The sequence below is a fragment of the Hyperolius riggenbachi genome, chromosome 2 (genome assembly GCF_040937935.1).
Source record: "Hyperolius riggenbachi isolate aHypRig1 chromosome 2, aHypRig1.pri, whole genome shotgun sequence".
NCBI lineage: Eukaryota > Metazoa > Chordata > Amphibia > Anura > Hyperoliidae > Hyperolius > Hyperolius riggenbachi.
Window position 1 is genome coordinate 324,004,197 of NC_090647.1, and position 15,537 is coordinate 324,019,733.

At 42.8% G+C, this 15,537-nt stretch overlaps 1 protein-coding gene across 1 annotated transcript in view; it reads right to left on the minus strand.

Moving 5' to 3' along the window:
• Positions 1–762: 762 nt before the first annotated feature.
• WASF2 (WASP family member 2) overlaps positions 763–15,537 on the minus strand; it is a 73,266-nt gene continuing 58,491 nt past the window's right edge. The window contains exons 8-9 of the mRNA XM_068269255.1: positions 11,746–12,212; positions 763–2,745 (exon numbers count right to left, since the gene is read on the minus strand). Coding sequence (XP_068125356.1) covers positions 2,585–2,745; positions 11,746–12,212 — 628 coding nt within the window. The 3' untranslated portion in view covers positions 763–2,584. The remainder of the gene's footprint in view (positions 2,746–11,745; positions 12,213–15,537) is intronic.

Consider the following 15,537-nt stretch of genomic DNA (forward strand, 5'->3'; position numbering starts at 1 on the left):
GACACACTTCATACACTGCAGCACAAAAAAATCTTGTAGTGTGCAGAAGAACAGAATACAGAGGTAATCTACTGTATACACTGAAGGTATAGCTTGTGCTCTTGGTTATATGAAGCCCGGAGCACTAGCTATGCCTGCCATACCTTACAATAGATAACTGGTGCAGTGTGACTAGTATCTATACAATAAAGGGAGAGCTCGGGCAGTGTTGGGGTAGAAGAGGTGCAGGGTGCTGAGTACCACTCTGTGTGAGCGGGCCCTGAAACAAGGTTTGCCATGGGTAATATTCACATCAAATGCCTGTGGTGTTATGGAAAATAGCAATGCAACTGAGCTCTGAACTCTAAGCTGAATTATCACATCTATATTCAAATGAATGGAGTTTTGAATAATACACTTAACATGCCTCCAAAATGGGTTTTATAAAAAAAAAAAAAAAAAAAAAGTGTATGCATTAGGTTACAGAACACCTGCATCCGATGTGTGTGCATCAGGCGCGAGTCTTTCCTGTTTGAAATAAAGCAACAGTTATTGTCCCCAGGTAAAAGGAGATCTCTGGGTATATATTTAATACCAGTATAATTTCTGTTCTTGCTGATGGGACATAGAGACAGACTGATCCCCAATGACTGGAGCCACAAAACATAAGCATTTTTTTTCCTTTTTATGAAGCAGTTATTAAACAGCATAGAAATATAATACATTTGTTCCATGTGAATACCATTAGCAATCTAAAAAGCAAGGAAAACAAATACACAAAAGCATAATCATTTTCTTCTTTATGGCACAAAGTCCCAAGTCACTTGTATTAAGGCACTTGTGATTTCTATATCAACCAATTCAGTATGATGATGTCATGTGCATGTACAAAAATACACATACAGTAACATGTTGATCATCATTTGCATAGCCAAACATTTAGAAAGTAGATTAGGTCCCTTGCAAGATACATGATCCCAACAAATTAAACATAATCATTAGGATTGTTTGTTCCCCATTACGTCTACATAATATCACGTTGCTCCCTTGTGGCATAGGCTGTTTATCCCATTAAAACTACTCTGTCATAAGGGTGAATATTCCCGCTGCCACCAAAGGCAGCACAACTGTAACATAAAAGTATATAACTAGATATATTTATAATATATGTATGTACTGAATAGTTTTACACCTGCCCCTCAGTATATAGAACGGGGTTTATAAGCAAATCCACGTTTCACCTCTGTATTCTCTCCAAGTCTCAGGTCCACTGCATAACTTTCCAAGGTTAGAGCTACCACCAAAACATGAATAATGTAGAATAAAATTACAAGCTTTCAAATTCATTGGCACAGGTCAGTAATATCATTTTGAGCATTACCTAAGGGTCGCTTTTGACCACTCAGCCCTTAAACTATTTAGTACTGTAAAGCTTACAGTTAAAAAATCCTACCCAATTTTATCAAGCTATTTAATTGAAGGTACCATCCCTCAAAGTGACGGTGCATACATTTTGTTGCCCAAGAAAGGTGCCTTGCAAAACGCAAGGAATACTTTTCAGGCTTATTAGCAGATTCTCAGATCTTATATCACTTCCACTGTCTCTATGGTCACCCCATAATGCCCCACAGACGGTACAATGGCTTTATTATTTTCCTGTAGGTAAAGTAGTGGATGCAATTTCCTGAAAGAAGCTGAATTGCTCAGGAAGCTGCACTGAGTTCTAAACTCTTCACAAGTCAGGTTCTAACTAAAACGTCTAAAAAAAAAAAAAACAAAAAAACATACTGACAGGTTAACTTATTTAAGGCACAGATATTTTATATATATTAAAAGTATGTTCTGTTTGTCAGAGGCACAGTAGGTTAACATGAAGAGTTGTAACCTCAAAAGTACATCAATTTACATGATGCACTAGAGTGGCTTCAGTCATATGGGGCTGTAGTAACTCTTGAATGAGAGTTGCATACAAGAAATGTTACAACATAGACATTCATTCTGGAGCTGGAAAATCTACTATAACCCAGATAATATAAGGCAGTTGTGGCTTTAGTGATTTATGGGGAGCCCTGAGACTTTGCACTACAGTCATGAGTGGAACCGCAACACATGGCCACCTTTATCCAGCGTAATGCCATTCCCATACTATACACTGTATGTGGTAGTGCTCACAAATGCATAGAGCAATGCAATATTGCATCGTATGACATCTTACGTTCCTGCATATAAGATACCGTGTGGTGTGCTGTACCCCACTACATCGTATATAGTGTGGACTATCCCTGATTACTTATTAACCATATGCCAGTTAATTTCTGGAACTGTTACAAAGTATAGATATCTATTTGGGCCACTGGAAGTGTTTGTTTGTTGCCACCTTTGGGTACGATAAATTGTCCTGCTGTATAGTTTACTGACCAAAGTAATCGAGAATCGCACCAATATAAAATAACAGTTTTACACCAAAGAATGTCCTTTAACAAAGTAAATAACTCCAACAATGGCAAGGTTATGTTGCTGGAATCAGCAGCTAACCACTGTATCTTGCATGTAACTCCTAAAAACCCTGCACACCCTTGGATCTCATCTCTGTTAAGAACTGGGATCAGTCAGACCAATCATCTTCATCAAATTCTGAAGAGTCGTCCTCTGAGTCACTATACTCCACAGCTATACGACGAGAAAGTATGGTGGCCACATCATTGCCCCCAACATCTCGTTTCTCGAATTCTTGTTGTTCCTGTTCCACTTTGCGTAGCTGGAAGCCTGCAGAAAAGACAAAACACATTGAAGAATTAGAAGCTCGCATTCTTGTTTTGTAGTTCTGAAATCTCGCATACAAATCCAACCCCAGAAATGATGTGCCTGGAGTACTTGTCTCCTTTCTGTACTTGGAAGTTTCTTTTAAAAGGCCAATTGAAGTGAGTGGTATATTGAAGGATGCCATATTTATTTCATTTTAAGCAATATCAGTTGCCTGGCAGCCCTGCAGATCTACTCTATTTGGCTGCAGTAAAGTTTGAGTCACACTAGAAACAAGCATGCAGCTAATCTTGTCAAATCTGACAATGTCAGAAACACCTGATGCTTGTTGGGAGTCCATGGCTGAAAGCATCAGAGGCAGAGGATCAGCAGGATAGCCAGATAAGTGCTATATTTATTTCCTTTTAAAGGACTTACGAGCTGAATTTAATAAAAAAAAGTTAATTACCTTACTTGAATATCAGACCTCAGGGCAGACGATCAGTGCCTCCCTTCACTTTCCCAGACGCTCTGGTAGCTAAATCCAGTTACCATTACCGGCCCCGACCCAGCCCAGGGTCGCCTTATCTTATGGCGATTAGAATAGCCGCTTTAAAAATCACCCTCCTGCTCAGTTCGCATAGCCGCTACTGTGGCTGCGCAGGATAACAGCCCTGGGAGCGGCACATAGTCGCTCCGTATACTCTGTTTACGTCATGTGGGCGTCACCACATGACCGCCCACATGACTGACTGCACTTTGAGCCAGCCGCTCCCCCTCAGCACAGAATACCAGCGCTGAGCGAGGGATGACGTTACCTAGCTACAGGATTTGTTTATAGCAGATTTGAAGCGCAAGTTATTAACTTCAAATCTGCTATAAACAAATCCTGTAGCTAGGCAACGTCATCCCTCGCTCAGCGCTGGTGACGCCCACATGACGTAAACAGTATACGGAGCAACGATGTGCCGCTCCCAGGGCTGTAATCCTGCGCAACAGGGTGATTTTTAAAGCGGCGATTCTAACCGCCATGAGATAAGGCGACCCTGGGCTGGGTCGGGGCGGTAATGGTAACTGGATTTAGCTACCAGAGCGTCTGGGAAAGTGAAGAGAGGCACTGATCGTCTGCCCTGAGGTCTGATATTTAAGTAAGATAATTAACTTTTTTATTAAATTCAGCTCGTAAGTCCAATACCAGCTTCCATATATCTCTCACTTCAGTTGTCCTTTAAAGTACATCGGAAGTGAGAGGGCTATGGTGGCTGTCATTTTTTTTCCTCCCCTCAAAATGAAATCCGAGGTGAAAATTAACGAGATAAACAATTGTATCTATCCTCCTAAAAATGACTTGAGGTATCCCAGAGTTTTATTTTATATGTAAATCTACTTTTTAAGTTTTTACTGTTTCGTGGCCTCTTCTCAATAACACATTCATTAAAGTATGCCAGAGCTAAAATGTGTGAACTATTGACCCTTTTTATTTCTTTCCTACTCTCAGAAGCCATTTACTGCCAGGAAATTGTTATATGGCTGCAATTCCTTATTAGTAAGGGTTATGTTATAGTCTGAGCCAGTCCGGACCCGGTCAGAAATTGTCACTTGCATACCTTTTTTTAACGCTTTCAGGCAGGGAAAGAAAAAAAGGAACACCGCATAGTTATTTGTGTGCTTGGCACTGTACATCACCAGGTCTATCTCATAATGTCACATGTCACCTCGGCTGTTCTTTAACTACTTGCCGGCCAGCTACCGCCGATGGGCGCGGCCGCCGCGGCGGCAGCCCCAGGACCGCGTAACGCCGATTGGCGTCAAGTCCTGGGGTTTTGATTTGCATGAGATCGCGCGCAGGCTGTGCGCGAACCTCCTGCTTGGGGGCGGAGCTCCATCCCCTCTTCAGTCCCCGAGTGGCGATTGCCGCTCAGGAGACTGTTAGATGGCGTGATCGCCGTTGTTTACTTAGTAAAGCGCTGCGATCAGCAGCAGCACTGTACTGGGGACAGCCGTGTTACACAGCTGTCCCCCTGGGGAAAAAGAGCGATCGGCTCTCATAGGCAGAATCCTGTGACAGCTGATCACATGATTGGCCGGATGCAGGGAGGGAGGGGAACAAAAAAAAATAAATAAAAAATAAAAAAAGAGCATATTTTCTTTAAAAAACCGCACACAAAGATTTTAAAAAATAAATAAATAAATAAAAATACTTGGGTGCAATCAGACCCCACCAACAGGGGGGAGGGGGGAGAGAACACTGATGTGTCGTGTTGTGCGGCCCTGCAGCTTGGCCTTAAAGCTGCAATGGCCATTTTAGGTAAAATGTGCCTGGTCTTTAGAGGGGTTTACCACTGTGGTCCTCAAGTGGTTAAACAATACTAGTTGGCTGCAGTAGTGTCTGAATCACACCTGACACAAGCATGCAGCTAATCCAGTCAGAGATCTGCATGCTTGTTCAGGATCTTTGGCTACAAGTATTAGGGACACAGGATCAGCAGGACAGCCAGGCAATTTGCACTGTTCAAAAGGAAATAAAAATGTCAGCCTCCATAATCCTCTCACTTCAAGTTACATATTTTGGTTAAAAGAATAAAAAAAAAAACAAAAACAAAAAACACAACTGTCCATTAAAGCGGAATATAACCCTGCATTTCAACTTTGCTCTAAAATATTATTTACAGCATATTATATGCAAAAAGCATTTTTTTTTACTAGACCAGCATTGGAAGGGTTAAACACAGAGGTTTAAAGGTCCTTGGAGAGATATGCAGAAGTTCAGATAGATACATTCTATCTAGTTACATGTACCTATTGATAAAGGTTACACACTCTTTGGCTGTCCTCCAAGCTCCTTCTCAGTCAGAGAGATGAGTCACATTCAACACTAAGGGCTCGTTTCCACTATTGCGGTGCAGAATTGCCTGGATTCCACCGCTGTTGAAATTGCATGAAATAGCATGCGGATGGGAATTTTTGCGCGTTTTTTGCCGCGAATTCGCATAGGTGAGGGTATATGCGAATTTAACCATGTCACTGCCTGTTTGAAGTTACATTGGTTCCTATGCGAATTAGCATGCGAATTCGCATACCATAGCCGCATGCGAATTTCCTATTAAATACATTAGCGGCGATTCGCATGCATTCCACTCGCAGGCGAATTCGTTGGCTCTTTTGTGCGTTTTTTTACCGCTGAAAAAACGCACCTCAACAACGCTACAGTGGAAACAGGCCCATCCACTTGCATTACATGTGCGAATCCGCATGCGTTGGACGCATGCGGATTCGCGATAGTGGAAACGAGCCCTAAAGGCTCATACACACATCAGACCATAGTCTTTGGAAAATGAAAGATCACAGACCAATTTTACCCCCTTCCATGTAGTATGAGAGCCATACCTACACAGTCTATTCTATGGAGCTGAACTCCCCAGACAGAAATCTTTGCAAGATGCTGCACACACAGATGCTGTAGACATTCAAAAGATCAGTATCTGCAAAAGAGCTGTTCCTGCAAAAGATCAGTTTCTGCAAAATGCATTCATAGTCTATGATATCTGCAGATTATCATACACACCTTGTTTAACAGACATTCATCTGCAGATCAGATCCACCAGGATGGATTTTCAGATCTGCAGATGATTGTCTGATCTGCAGATGAATGTCAGTTAAACAAGGTGTGTATGATGATCTGCAGATCTCATAGACTATGAATGCAATTTGCAGGAACGAATTTTTGGCAGTAACAGATCTTTTGCAGATACTGATCTTTTGTGTCTGTACAGCATCTGTGTGTGCAGCATCTTGCAAAGATTTTTTTCTGATGGGGAGTTCAGCTCCATAGAATAGACTGTGTAGGCATGGCTCTCATACTACATGGAAGGGGGTAAAATTGGTCTGTGATCTTTCATTTTCAAAAGACTATGGTCTGATGTGTGTATGTGGCCTACGATACATTTATGTAAACAAAATGTATCTATTTCAGCTTCGGATGGGTCTGCAGAAATCTCCAGGAACTTTAAAGCCCTGTGTAACCCTTCCAATGCTGGTCTAGTAAAAAAAAAAAAAATGCTGGTTGCATATAATATACTGTAAATAATGTTTTAGAGCAAAGTTGAAATGCAGGGTTATATTCCACTTTAAGTTCAACTAGGAGAAAAAAAAATGCTTCAAGTAGGTACTCTGGTTTCCTCACACAACCTTGTAACACACTGGGTGAGGGCTTGTTCACACGAGGGGTGTTTTTGACAATTTTTAAGCGTTGGTGATTTTTCAAAATCGCCATGAAAGCGCTTGTGCATAGATTCTCTTCGAGAAAGTTCACATCTGTAGTTTCCGATCCGCTCAGAAAAGCGGTGCCTGGGCCATTTTTGAGGCGATTCTGCCTCAATGGAAGGTATAGGAAACTGCAAACCGCTCACAAAATCGCTTTGTGTAGCCATTGCATGTTTTTAAAGGATACCCCGAAGTGACATGTGACATAATGAGATAGACATGTGTATATACAGTGCCTAGCACACAAATAAAGAGGATGTGTTCCTTTTTTTCCTTTCCCTGCCTGAAGGAGTTAAATATCAGGTATGTAAAGTGGCTGACTCAGTCCTGACTCAGACAGGAAGTGACTACAGTGTGACCCTCACTGATAAGAAATTCCAACTATAAAACACTTTCCTAGCAGAAAATGGCTTCTGAGAGCAAGAAAGCGGTAAAAAAAAAAAAAAAAAGGGGAATTTCTTACCAGTGAGGGTCACACTGTAGTCACTTCCTGTCTGAGTCAGAACTGAGTCAGCCACTTACATACCTGATATTTAACTCCTTCAGGCAGAGAAAAAAATAAAATAAAGGAACACAGCATAGTTATTTGTGTGCTATGCACTGTAGAAACACGTCTATCTCATGACACGTCACTTCGGGTACATTGTATTCTTTTCTGGATCAAAAAGAGTTCCCTTCCTGACTGACGTCAGGAAGTGAAAAAACGCAATCGCTCTGCAAAAGCGTTTAGAAAAGCGCTTAACAAAAACGTCAAAAAATTCCAGAAGGTCCGCACACTCTAAAGTACCATGTCCTGTTTATTCAAAACACGTGACAAACCATTCCACAACCAATGAGTCGTTTCAGGGCCCCGTGGGGTCCCCTTTGTTAAGGCTACAGTACAGGCTACAATACAGAATGGTGGTTACCATTCTGTACTGTAGCCTTGACAAAGGGGACCCCACGGGGCCCCGAAACGACTCGTTGGTTGTGGAATGGTTTGTCACGTGTTTTGAATAAACAGGACATGGTACTTTAGAGTGTGCGGACCTTGTGGAATTTTTTGTGGATTACAAATATTGGTCCAGCACCTCACCAGTGGTGTGCGACTTCTCTCCCTGTGCACTGTAACAAAAACGTCCAACGCACAGAAATCTGAAAAAAATGCTTCAAAAACTGGCAACGCGAACGGCTACGTGAGTGGAACGCAATGGGAACAAAGCCTAACTGCCCTCCATTCCAACCCCTCCCCACCATTTTAACATTAGGTACTTTATTTATACAATATACCGGTACACATCCACTATCTCTAGTGCAGTTTCCTTGGCATCTTTGTACAAAGTATGCTAAAATCAGTCAACAACCCTCAAAGTTTGACAATTTCATCATTTTCTTCAGTGCATAATTTAATGGAAATTAATGTGAGCTTTCCAATTTACTGCAATGGCCTTTTGTTGCAGGATGGTGTAATCTAATGTTATGGTATTGCCCTCCAACATATCCAGAAAAATGTTGTGGGATTGCAATTGTTCAGAAATGAGATGCCATTGGATATGAATTCTGAGATGATGGACCAGTACCCTCTATTATATGGCATGGACACATGTACAGTCTACCACATTTAAACATGGCAGACTGTCATACAAGTACAATCAAGTATGATCATTTGAAGTGAAAAGGTCTACTGCATGTTTACAGTTTACTGTGACAGTAAAGGTGCGTACACACGTCAGATAAAAGTCTTTGGAAACAAAGATCACAGACCAATCTTACCACCCTTCATGTAGTATGAGAGCCATACTCTACACAGTCTTCTATGGAGCTGCACTCCCCATCAGATAAAATCTTTGCAAGATGCTGCACACACAGATGCTGTACACATGCAACAGATCAGTATCTGCAAAAGATCTGTTCCTGCAAAAGATCCATTCCTGCAAAAGATCCATTCCTGCAAAAGATCCATTCCTGCAAAAGATCCATTCCTGCAAAAGATCCATTCCTGCAAAAGATCCATTCCTGCAAAACGCATTCATAGTCTATGATATCTGCAGATCTCATACACACCTTGTTTAACGGACAATTATCTGTAGATCAGATCCACCAGGTTGGATCTTCAGATCGGCAGATAATTGTCTGATCTGCAGATGAATGTCCATTAAACAAGGTGTGTATGGGATCTGCAGATTTCAGACTATGAATGCATTTTGCAGGAATGGATCTTTTGCAGGGATTGATCTTTTGCAGATACTGATCTGTTGCGTGTGTACAGCATCTTTGTGTGCAGCATCTTGCAAAGATTTGTATCTGATGGGGAGTTCAGCTCCATAGAATAGACTGTGTAGAGTATGGCTCTCATACTACATGAAAGGGGGTAAAATTGGTCTGTGATCTTTCATTTTCCAAAGACTTTTATCTGACGTGTGTACGCACCTTAAAAGCTTGGGTTCAGTTGTGAGCTGCCCTTCCTATTGATTGCTCTAGTGTCCACATTCAATATATTAATGTGCATGATGTAAGGCAAATAGACTGATCAAAATTATCTGAACTCACAGCATACATGCTTACTTAATAGCCCAAAACCAGTGAAAGATGTGCTGCTCCAGAGGTTCAGTGAAACCCACATGCAGTGTTCACAAGCGGAGCTTGAGCTAGGCTAATTGCAACTGAAAGCTGAAGGGGTTCAAATGCATGCAACCTGATTACTGTAATGTCAGTTGCACAATTGTGTGACTGGATAGGGCTTGAGTGCTGCATATGCAACTATATATGAAACCATTTATAGGAAACGAACCGAGGGGAATATGAGGGTTTCCATCTCTGCTTTCTTTCAGAAATGCTGGTTGCCTAGCTTTTACGCTAATCTTCTGCCTTCATTAAAATAAGCATGCAATCAGAGCAGCTGATGTGTATATACATTATGAGTTGGGGATTCAGAAAGCTATAAAAAGCAGAGGATCTGCACAACAGCCAGGCATGTGGCATTTTCAGAAGAAAGTCAGCACGTCCGCCTCTCAGTTTGGTGTTATTCAGTCTTTTAATAGCTGGGCAGTTTCATATATACATGTGTCACAGCAGCAAATGTCAGTTTCAAAGTGTGGAGATTCTGCAGATAACATTGCACCTACTTTGAGTGAGTAATGACACAAGGCGGTGGGGGAGGGATTCTTTTAACAGCAGATTAGAATAATTAATGACACGAGAGAGGCACTCTTGCTCGGCAATATATCATATTGTACACTTTTTAGCACACAAATGTTTTCGAGCTCCTCCTCCGGTGTACAGGTATCATTGTCTAATTTGAGGGTTAAGCCCAAAGAAAGAAGTTTCCCCGTGATGGATGGGGTCATGTGAACATATATCCTTTTGTTCACTCCATTTCTTGTACACCTGAGAAAGAGCAAGAAGCTAGAAAAAGTTTGTGTGCTATGAAGTGTACACTATATGATATATTGCAAGCAAGAGTGCCACCATCATATCATTTATTGACAAATAAGTTGGTAAAGTGGTGAACCACAGGAGACGAGCACCAGCGGCCAGGTAATCTCCCTGGCAGGTGGTCAGAGATTAGTCACAAAACCTAGTTATTACCATACTAATACTGGTAGACTTACTAATGCCAGTATTTCTTTGAAATAATCAGGATGGCTCGCTGAGAGAGAACTGGCAATGCCCTTTATGGAAATACAGGATCATAAGGTTTAAATGCTTCCACCCCCTGGTGGTGTCAGTGAAGATAATGAGACAAATGACACCAAGTGAGAACAATTCCCAAGATGCGATTAGTACAGGCTGGTTTAAGGTGGCCATACACTGGTCGATTTGCCATCAGATCGACCAACAGATAGATCCCTCTCTGATCGAATCTGATCAGAGAGGGATCATATGGCTGCCTTTACTGCAAACAGATTGCAGGCTGAGCCACAGATTGCCACCGCCAGCATACATTACCTGATCCAGCCAGCGCGAGTCCCCCGGTCTCCGCTGTCTTCTTCTCCGCGCTCGGCTCCAGCTTCACTGAACTTCCTGTCCAGGGAAGTTTAAACAGTAGAGGGCGCTCTACTGTTTAAAATTCCTGCCGGGACAGGAAGAAGTGGAGCCTGCCGGATTCGGAGCCCAGCGGAGAAGGAGCAGCGGGGACACGCGCCGGCGGAACAGGTAATGTATTGCTGTTGTATTGCGTCCGTCGGGCAGTCAAACACCGCTATCAACGCACTCCCGACCTGCCGGCGATCGAGCGAAATCTTCCGCACTTACAGATGGACGGGAATGATCGATTTCGGTCGGAAATTGATCGTTCGGTCAACGTTTGCGCAACGATTTCACAGCAGATTCGATCACAGTGATTGAATCTGCTGTATATCGGTGGGAAAATCGTTAGGTGTATGGGCCCCTTTAGACTGAATCAGTTCCAGTCAGCTTTATGCAACGTAGAACTGATGCACAGTTGAAGGAAATTTCCATGCTAAAAGGCCGCATTTACACTTATTTTCAAAGTAATGCCTTGTTTTCCTATGGCTCAGTTCACACTTAACGCATTTTAACTGAAATTTTCACAATGCACTGCTATGGAGAAGAAAAAAAAACATGTACCAGCTGATTAGTGTAAACAGGGCCTAAGGGTAGATCTACATCTATGCATTTTAACAATGCATCGTTGCAAGCAATACATACATAAGTGCATGAAAATTTAATAAAAAAAGTTAGCATAATGGGTGTACCTGTAAAGATACTGACAATGCTGAGGAGTAAGAAAAAAAAATTCAAATGCAGAAACTAAATTACCTTGACGGATAGCGGATAAAAGGTCGCTCCTAGGATCGTTGACTGGCGGCAAGGTAGTCTTTGGCTTTGGTGACAGTGGTTCACTTTCTGCAATGGTGAAGGCTGGAGGAGGTGGAGGACCAGGAGGTGGGGGACCAGGTGGCGGTGGACCAGGTGGTGGTGGTGGAGGAGGCGGTGGAGGCGGGCCTCCAGCAGGGGGAGCTGGAGGAGGAACAGGGGAGACGGGAGGATAATCCATCACTGAAGGCACTGGTGGAGGAGGAGGAGCAGGAAAGCCTGGTATTGGTGGACATGCTGGTGGACTTGGGGGTGGAAGGTAGGAGGTGTCTGGGAAAACTCCAGCAGGAGGAGGTGGTGGAGGAGCCAGTGGAGGAGAAAAATTAGGCCTTCCAATTGGGGACATGGGAGGAGCCGGAGGTGGGTGTGCTGGACTGACCAAGCTTACACGATTGGAATGTCCAGGGGAGCTGATGGTGAAGATGAAAATTTAAAAGTTAATTATATTTAAAAATGTTCCTATAGGACAAAACATAACTGCTCTAAGGTACATCCAGTTTCAAATGCAATGTTTGGGGGGAAAACTATGACAAACTTCAAACAAAAACCAATGTGGAAAAGAAGGTAACAGATCTAGTAAAATTCCAGACATAGATCTAAAAATGCCAACTAGTGTAGTAATTAGTGTGTTCTAATGCTACCTGCTTTGGGTGAAGTTAAGCTTCACAGCAAAAATCTTAAGGCCCAGGGGCCCACTAGAGCACAGCGCTTTGAGCTCTTGAGGAATAGGTAGCGATTCAGAAGGTGCCTTGGCAATGTAAGTAAATGGCAGCGATGTCACGGAAACATTTGTCGAATTTGCAAGTGCGCAGCATTTTGTCTTACAATCGATGCATTAATGCGTTATTCCCTGTGGGACTGACAGGGTGTGGCTGTTATAGCATCTGTATTTTTATGCTATTGTGCTGTCACCCTTTATCTTTTTACAATATTTTGTAAAGAAAAAAATTTTTTTTGAATGTTGAATGTTTGACATTTTGTACTTCTATGGTGCTCTGTTGTAACCCTATATTTCTTGCTTCCTCTTCTGATTGTATTTCTTGGGCAATTTGTGAATGTATCACAATTTATAATGGATTTCCACAATGGCTCACGTATTGTTACATATGTTTAAAGCACTTGTTGGGTTGTGTGCTTTAGGACCTTTTCCAGTTAAGACAACATTGTACCAGGTCTATGGACACTGTCTAAATTCCTACCCGTCTTACCACATGAGGTAGTCAGGGAGGCACCAGCCCACCTTCCTTGAGAGGATGCATCATCTGACTCGCCCCCCCACTCCTCCTTGCTGCAGCTGTGGACCAGCACTGCAGTAATACAGCTCAGTACAGCCTAATCTCCCAGTTCCTGAGTAGGGAGTAAAAGACAACTACACCAATTTATTTTTTGAAACCGCAAGAAATACTCTCTTGTAACTGACAGAGCAGGGCGATGAGGGGTACATATAGATTTCTATATTTATGGGGGGGGGGGACACACACTGGGGAGCTGTGGGAAGGGTAAATGCTTGTTTACTACACATGGACCAGGGTGGAATGCTGCTAAACGGTAGCTGCGGTGCTAGCCAACAAATATCTATCAAAAGGAGGTAAGCCAAGTCATGTTATTGGCTCTGTGCTGAGTAATCAAATCCACCTCTCCTGGCTGCTGAATATACTGAGAGCAGACCTCTACAGCATGTGATTGACAAATTAGATCTTGTAACATTGATGCTACAACTTTTTGGTGATGACGGCATGATGAAAAATGAGGTAAGGTTTAAAATAAACTAAAATCCACCCCTGTTGGTTTTGGTTATGGACTTGGCATCTTTCATTTGCTCTTGTATTCATTACTAAGTAATTTTACTTAAAGGGACACTTAAGCCAGAAAAAAAAAAAAAAAGTTTTACTCACCTGGGGCTTCTACCCGCCTACAAAAATACGCGTTGCCGCATTACTAACGCATAGATATGCAGCAAAGCGTATTTTTGTACGCGTTGCGGCCCACAATAGCGCTAATTGCGGTGGGGAATGCGGAAACGGCTACGCGTGGCCAGTCCTGACGGGCCTGTCGGCAAAAACGAAACTAGCTGGCAGCGGGGGACCAGAGGATTAGTGAGTGGCTGCGAGGGCACAGGACTGCTGCAGGGGGCTGGTAGAAGCCCCAGGTGAGTAAAACTTTTTTTTTTTCTGGCTTAAGGTTCACTTTAATATCTCCAAACACAGGATAGAGTTCTTTTATATTATTTAGGTTAGGTAGGTGTCATATAAAGTACAATATTCCTTAAATCTGATTTTATGAGTCACTTTGACTACCCATCAGAGTACTAGGATATCATAAGCATGAGAAAATGGACCCTATTGGAAGGTTTCATAGCGGAGGCGACCCTTGGTGCCTTAGTAGGGCAATTCCCAGGTTACTAAGGGAACGCTCCGACCTGATAATCAATATCCAAATGACAGTTTGTTATCTAACAGATGTTAAGAGTTTATGCACTTCCACCCTATCTGCATGTTTAACACAAGGTTCAATCTGTTACGGTGTCAGTAATAGCTCAGCAGAACATTTGATAGCATTGTAGGGCTCCAGAAGGCTCTACTGATTTCTCCCATGTTGAATCAGAATCAGAATCAGAATCAAGTTTAATGGCCAAGTACAGGGGTTGTACCTGGAATTATTCTTGGCACAGACAGGCTCGAGTAGTGCGAAAGACAAGTTATGCAGATATGCAGTATTGTACAAGTTATACAGATATACAGTATTGAGGACAAACAGATATACAGTAAGTAGAGTAATTTTAAAGTAGGGAGGGCATTGGAGTAGTTTTAATGACTCTAGACTAGTTGGGGTGATGTAACATGGGTGGGCTAACTACCCAGGTGTGAGCGCTGGAGCATGGGAGTGCAATGTGGAGGGTAAGTTGAGGAGATCAATGGCTTGTTGATGATAATATGTAACACCAAACAAAAATGACCGCCGTCCCTGCATGTGCTAGTACAAAAGATTACTTTATTGGTAGCATACTAAAATATCCAGCATGTTGTCATGCTTTAAACCCAAGCTCTCCCGTGAAATGTTGAAGTCAACCGAGGTGCCGTAAGTCGGGGGGAGAAACCTCCCATCTCACCCAAATATACTGGATGACAGAAATAACTAATATGCCGACAGCAGTATTCGAATTTACTGTTTAATCTCCCTGGCGGTAAGCCCGAGCTACACTTGGGCTAGCCCCAGGAGGCGCAATGAAAGTGAATGGAGCGCAGCGGGTGTATTTATTCACCTTCCGGGGGATCCAGAGGGAAGTAGCCGTTCTCCTTCCTGTACTCTGAGTAACTCTGAGTAAGGCCCAGTGCACACTGGGCAGATCCGCCGGCCGCATCCGCTTGAAAATCCGCTTGGCTAATGTATCTCTATGGGCTGGTGCACACCGGCGGTTTGAGGTTTTTACCAAGCCGCAAATGTGCCTCTTGCTGCACGTTTGCGGTTTGCTTAAAACCTAAACCGCCGGTGTGCACCAGCCCATAGAGATACATTAGCCATGCGGATGCGGCCGGCGGATCACATACAAAATCTGCTCGGTGTGCACCCGGCAAATATCGGCTCTCTGCTCCCAAAACCGCTAGCGTTTTGACGATTTGCTAGCGGTTTTGGTGTGCACTGGGACTAACTCTGAGGCTCTGAGTAACTCTGTAGTTAGATCCTAAAATCCAGAAATAATCATACCGCCAGGGAGGTTAAGGGCCTGTTTCCACT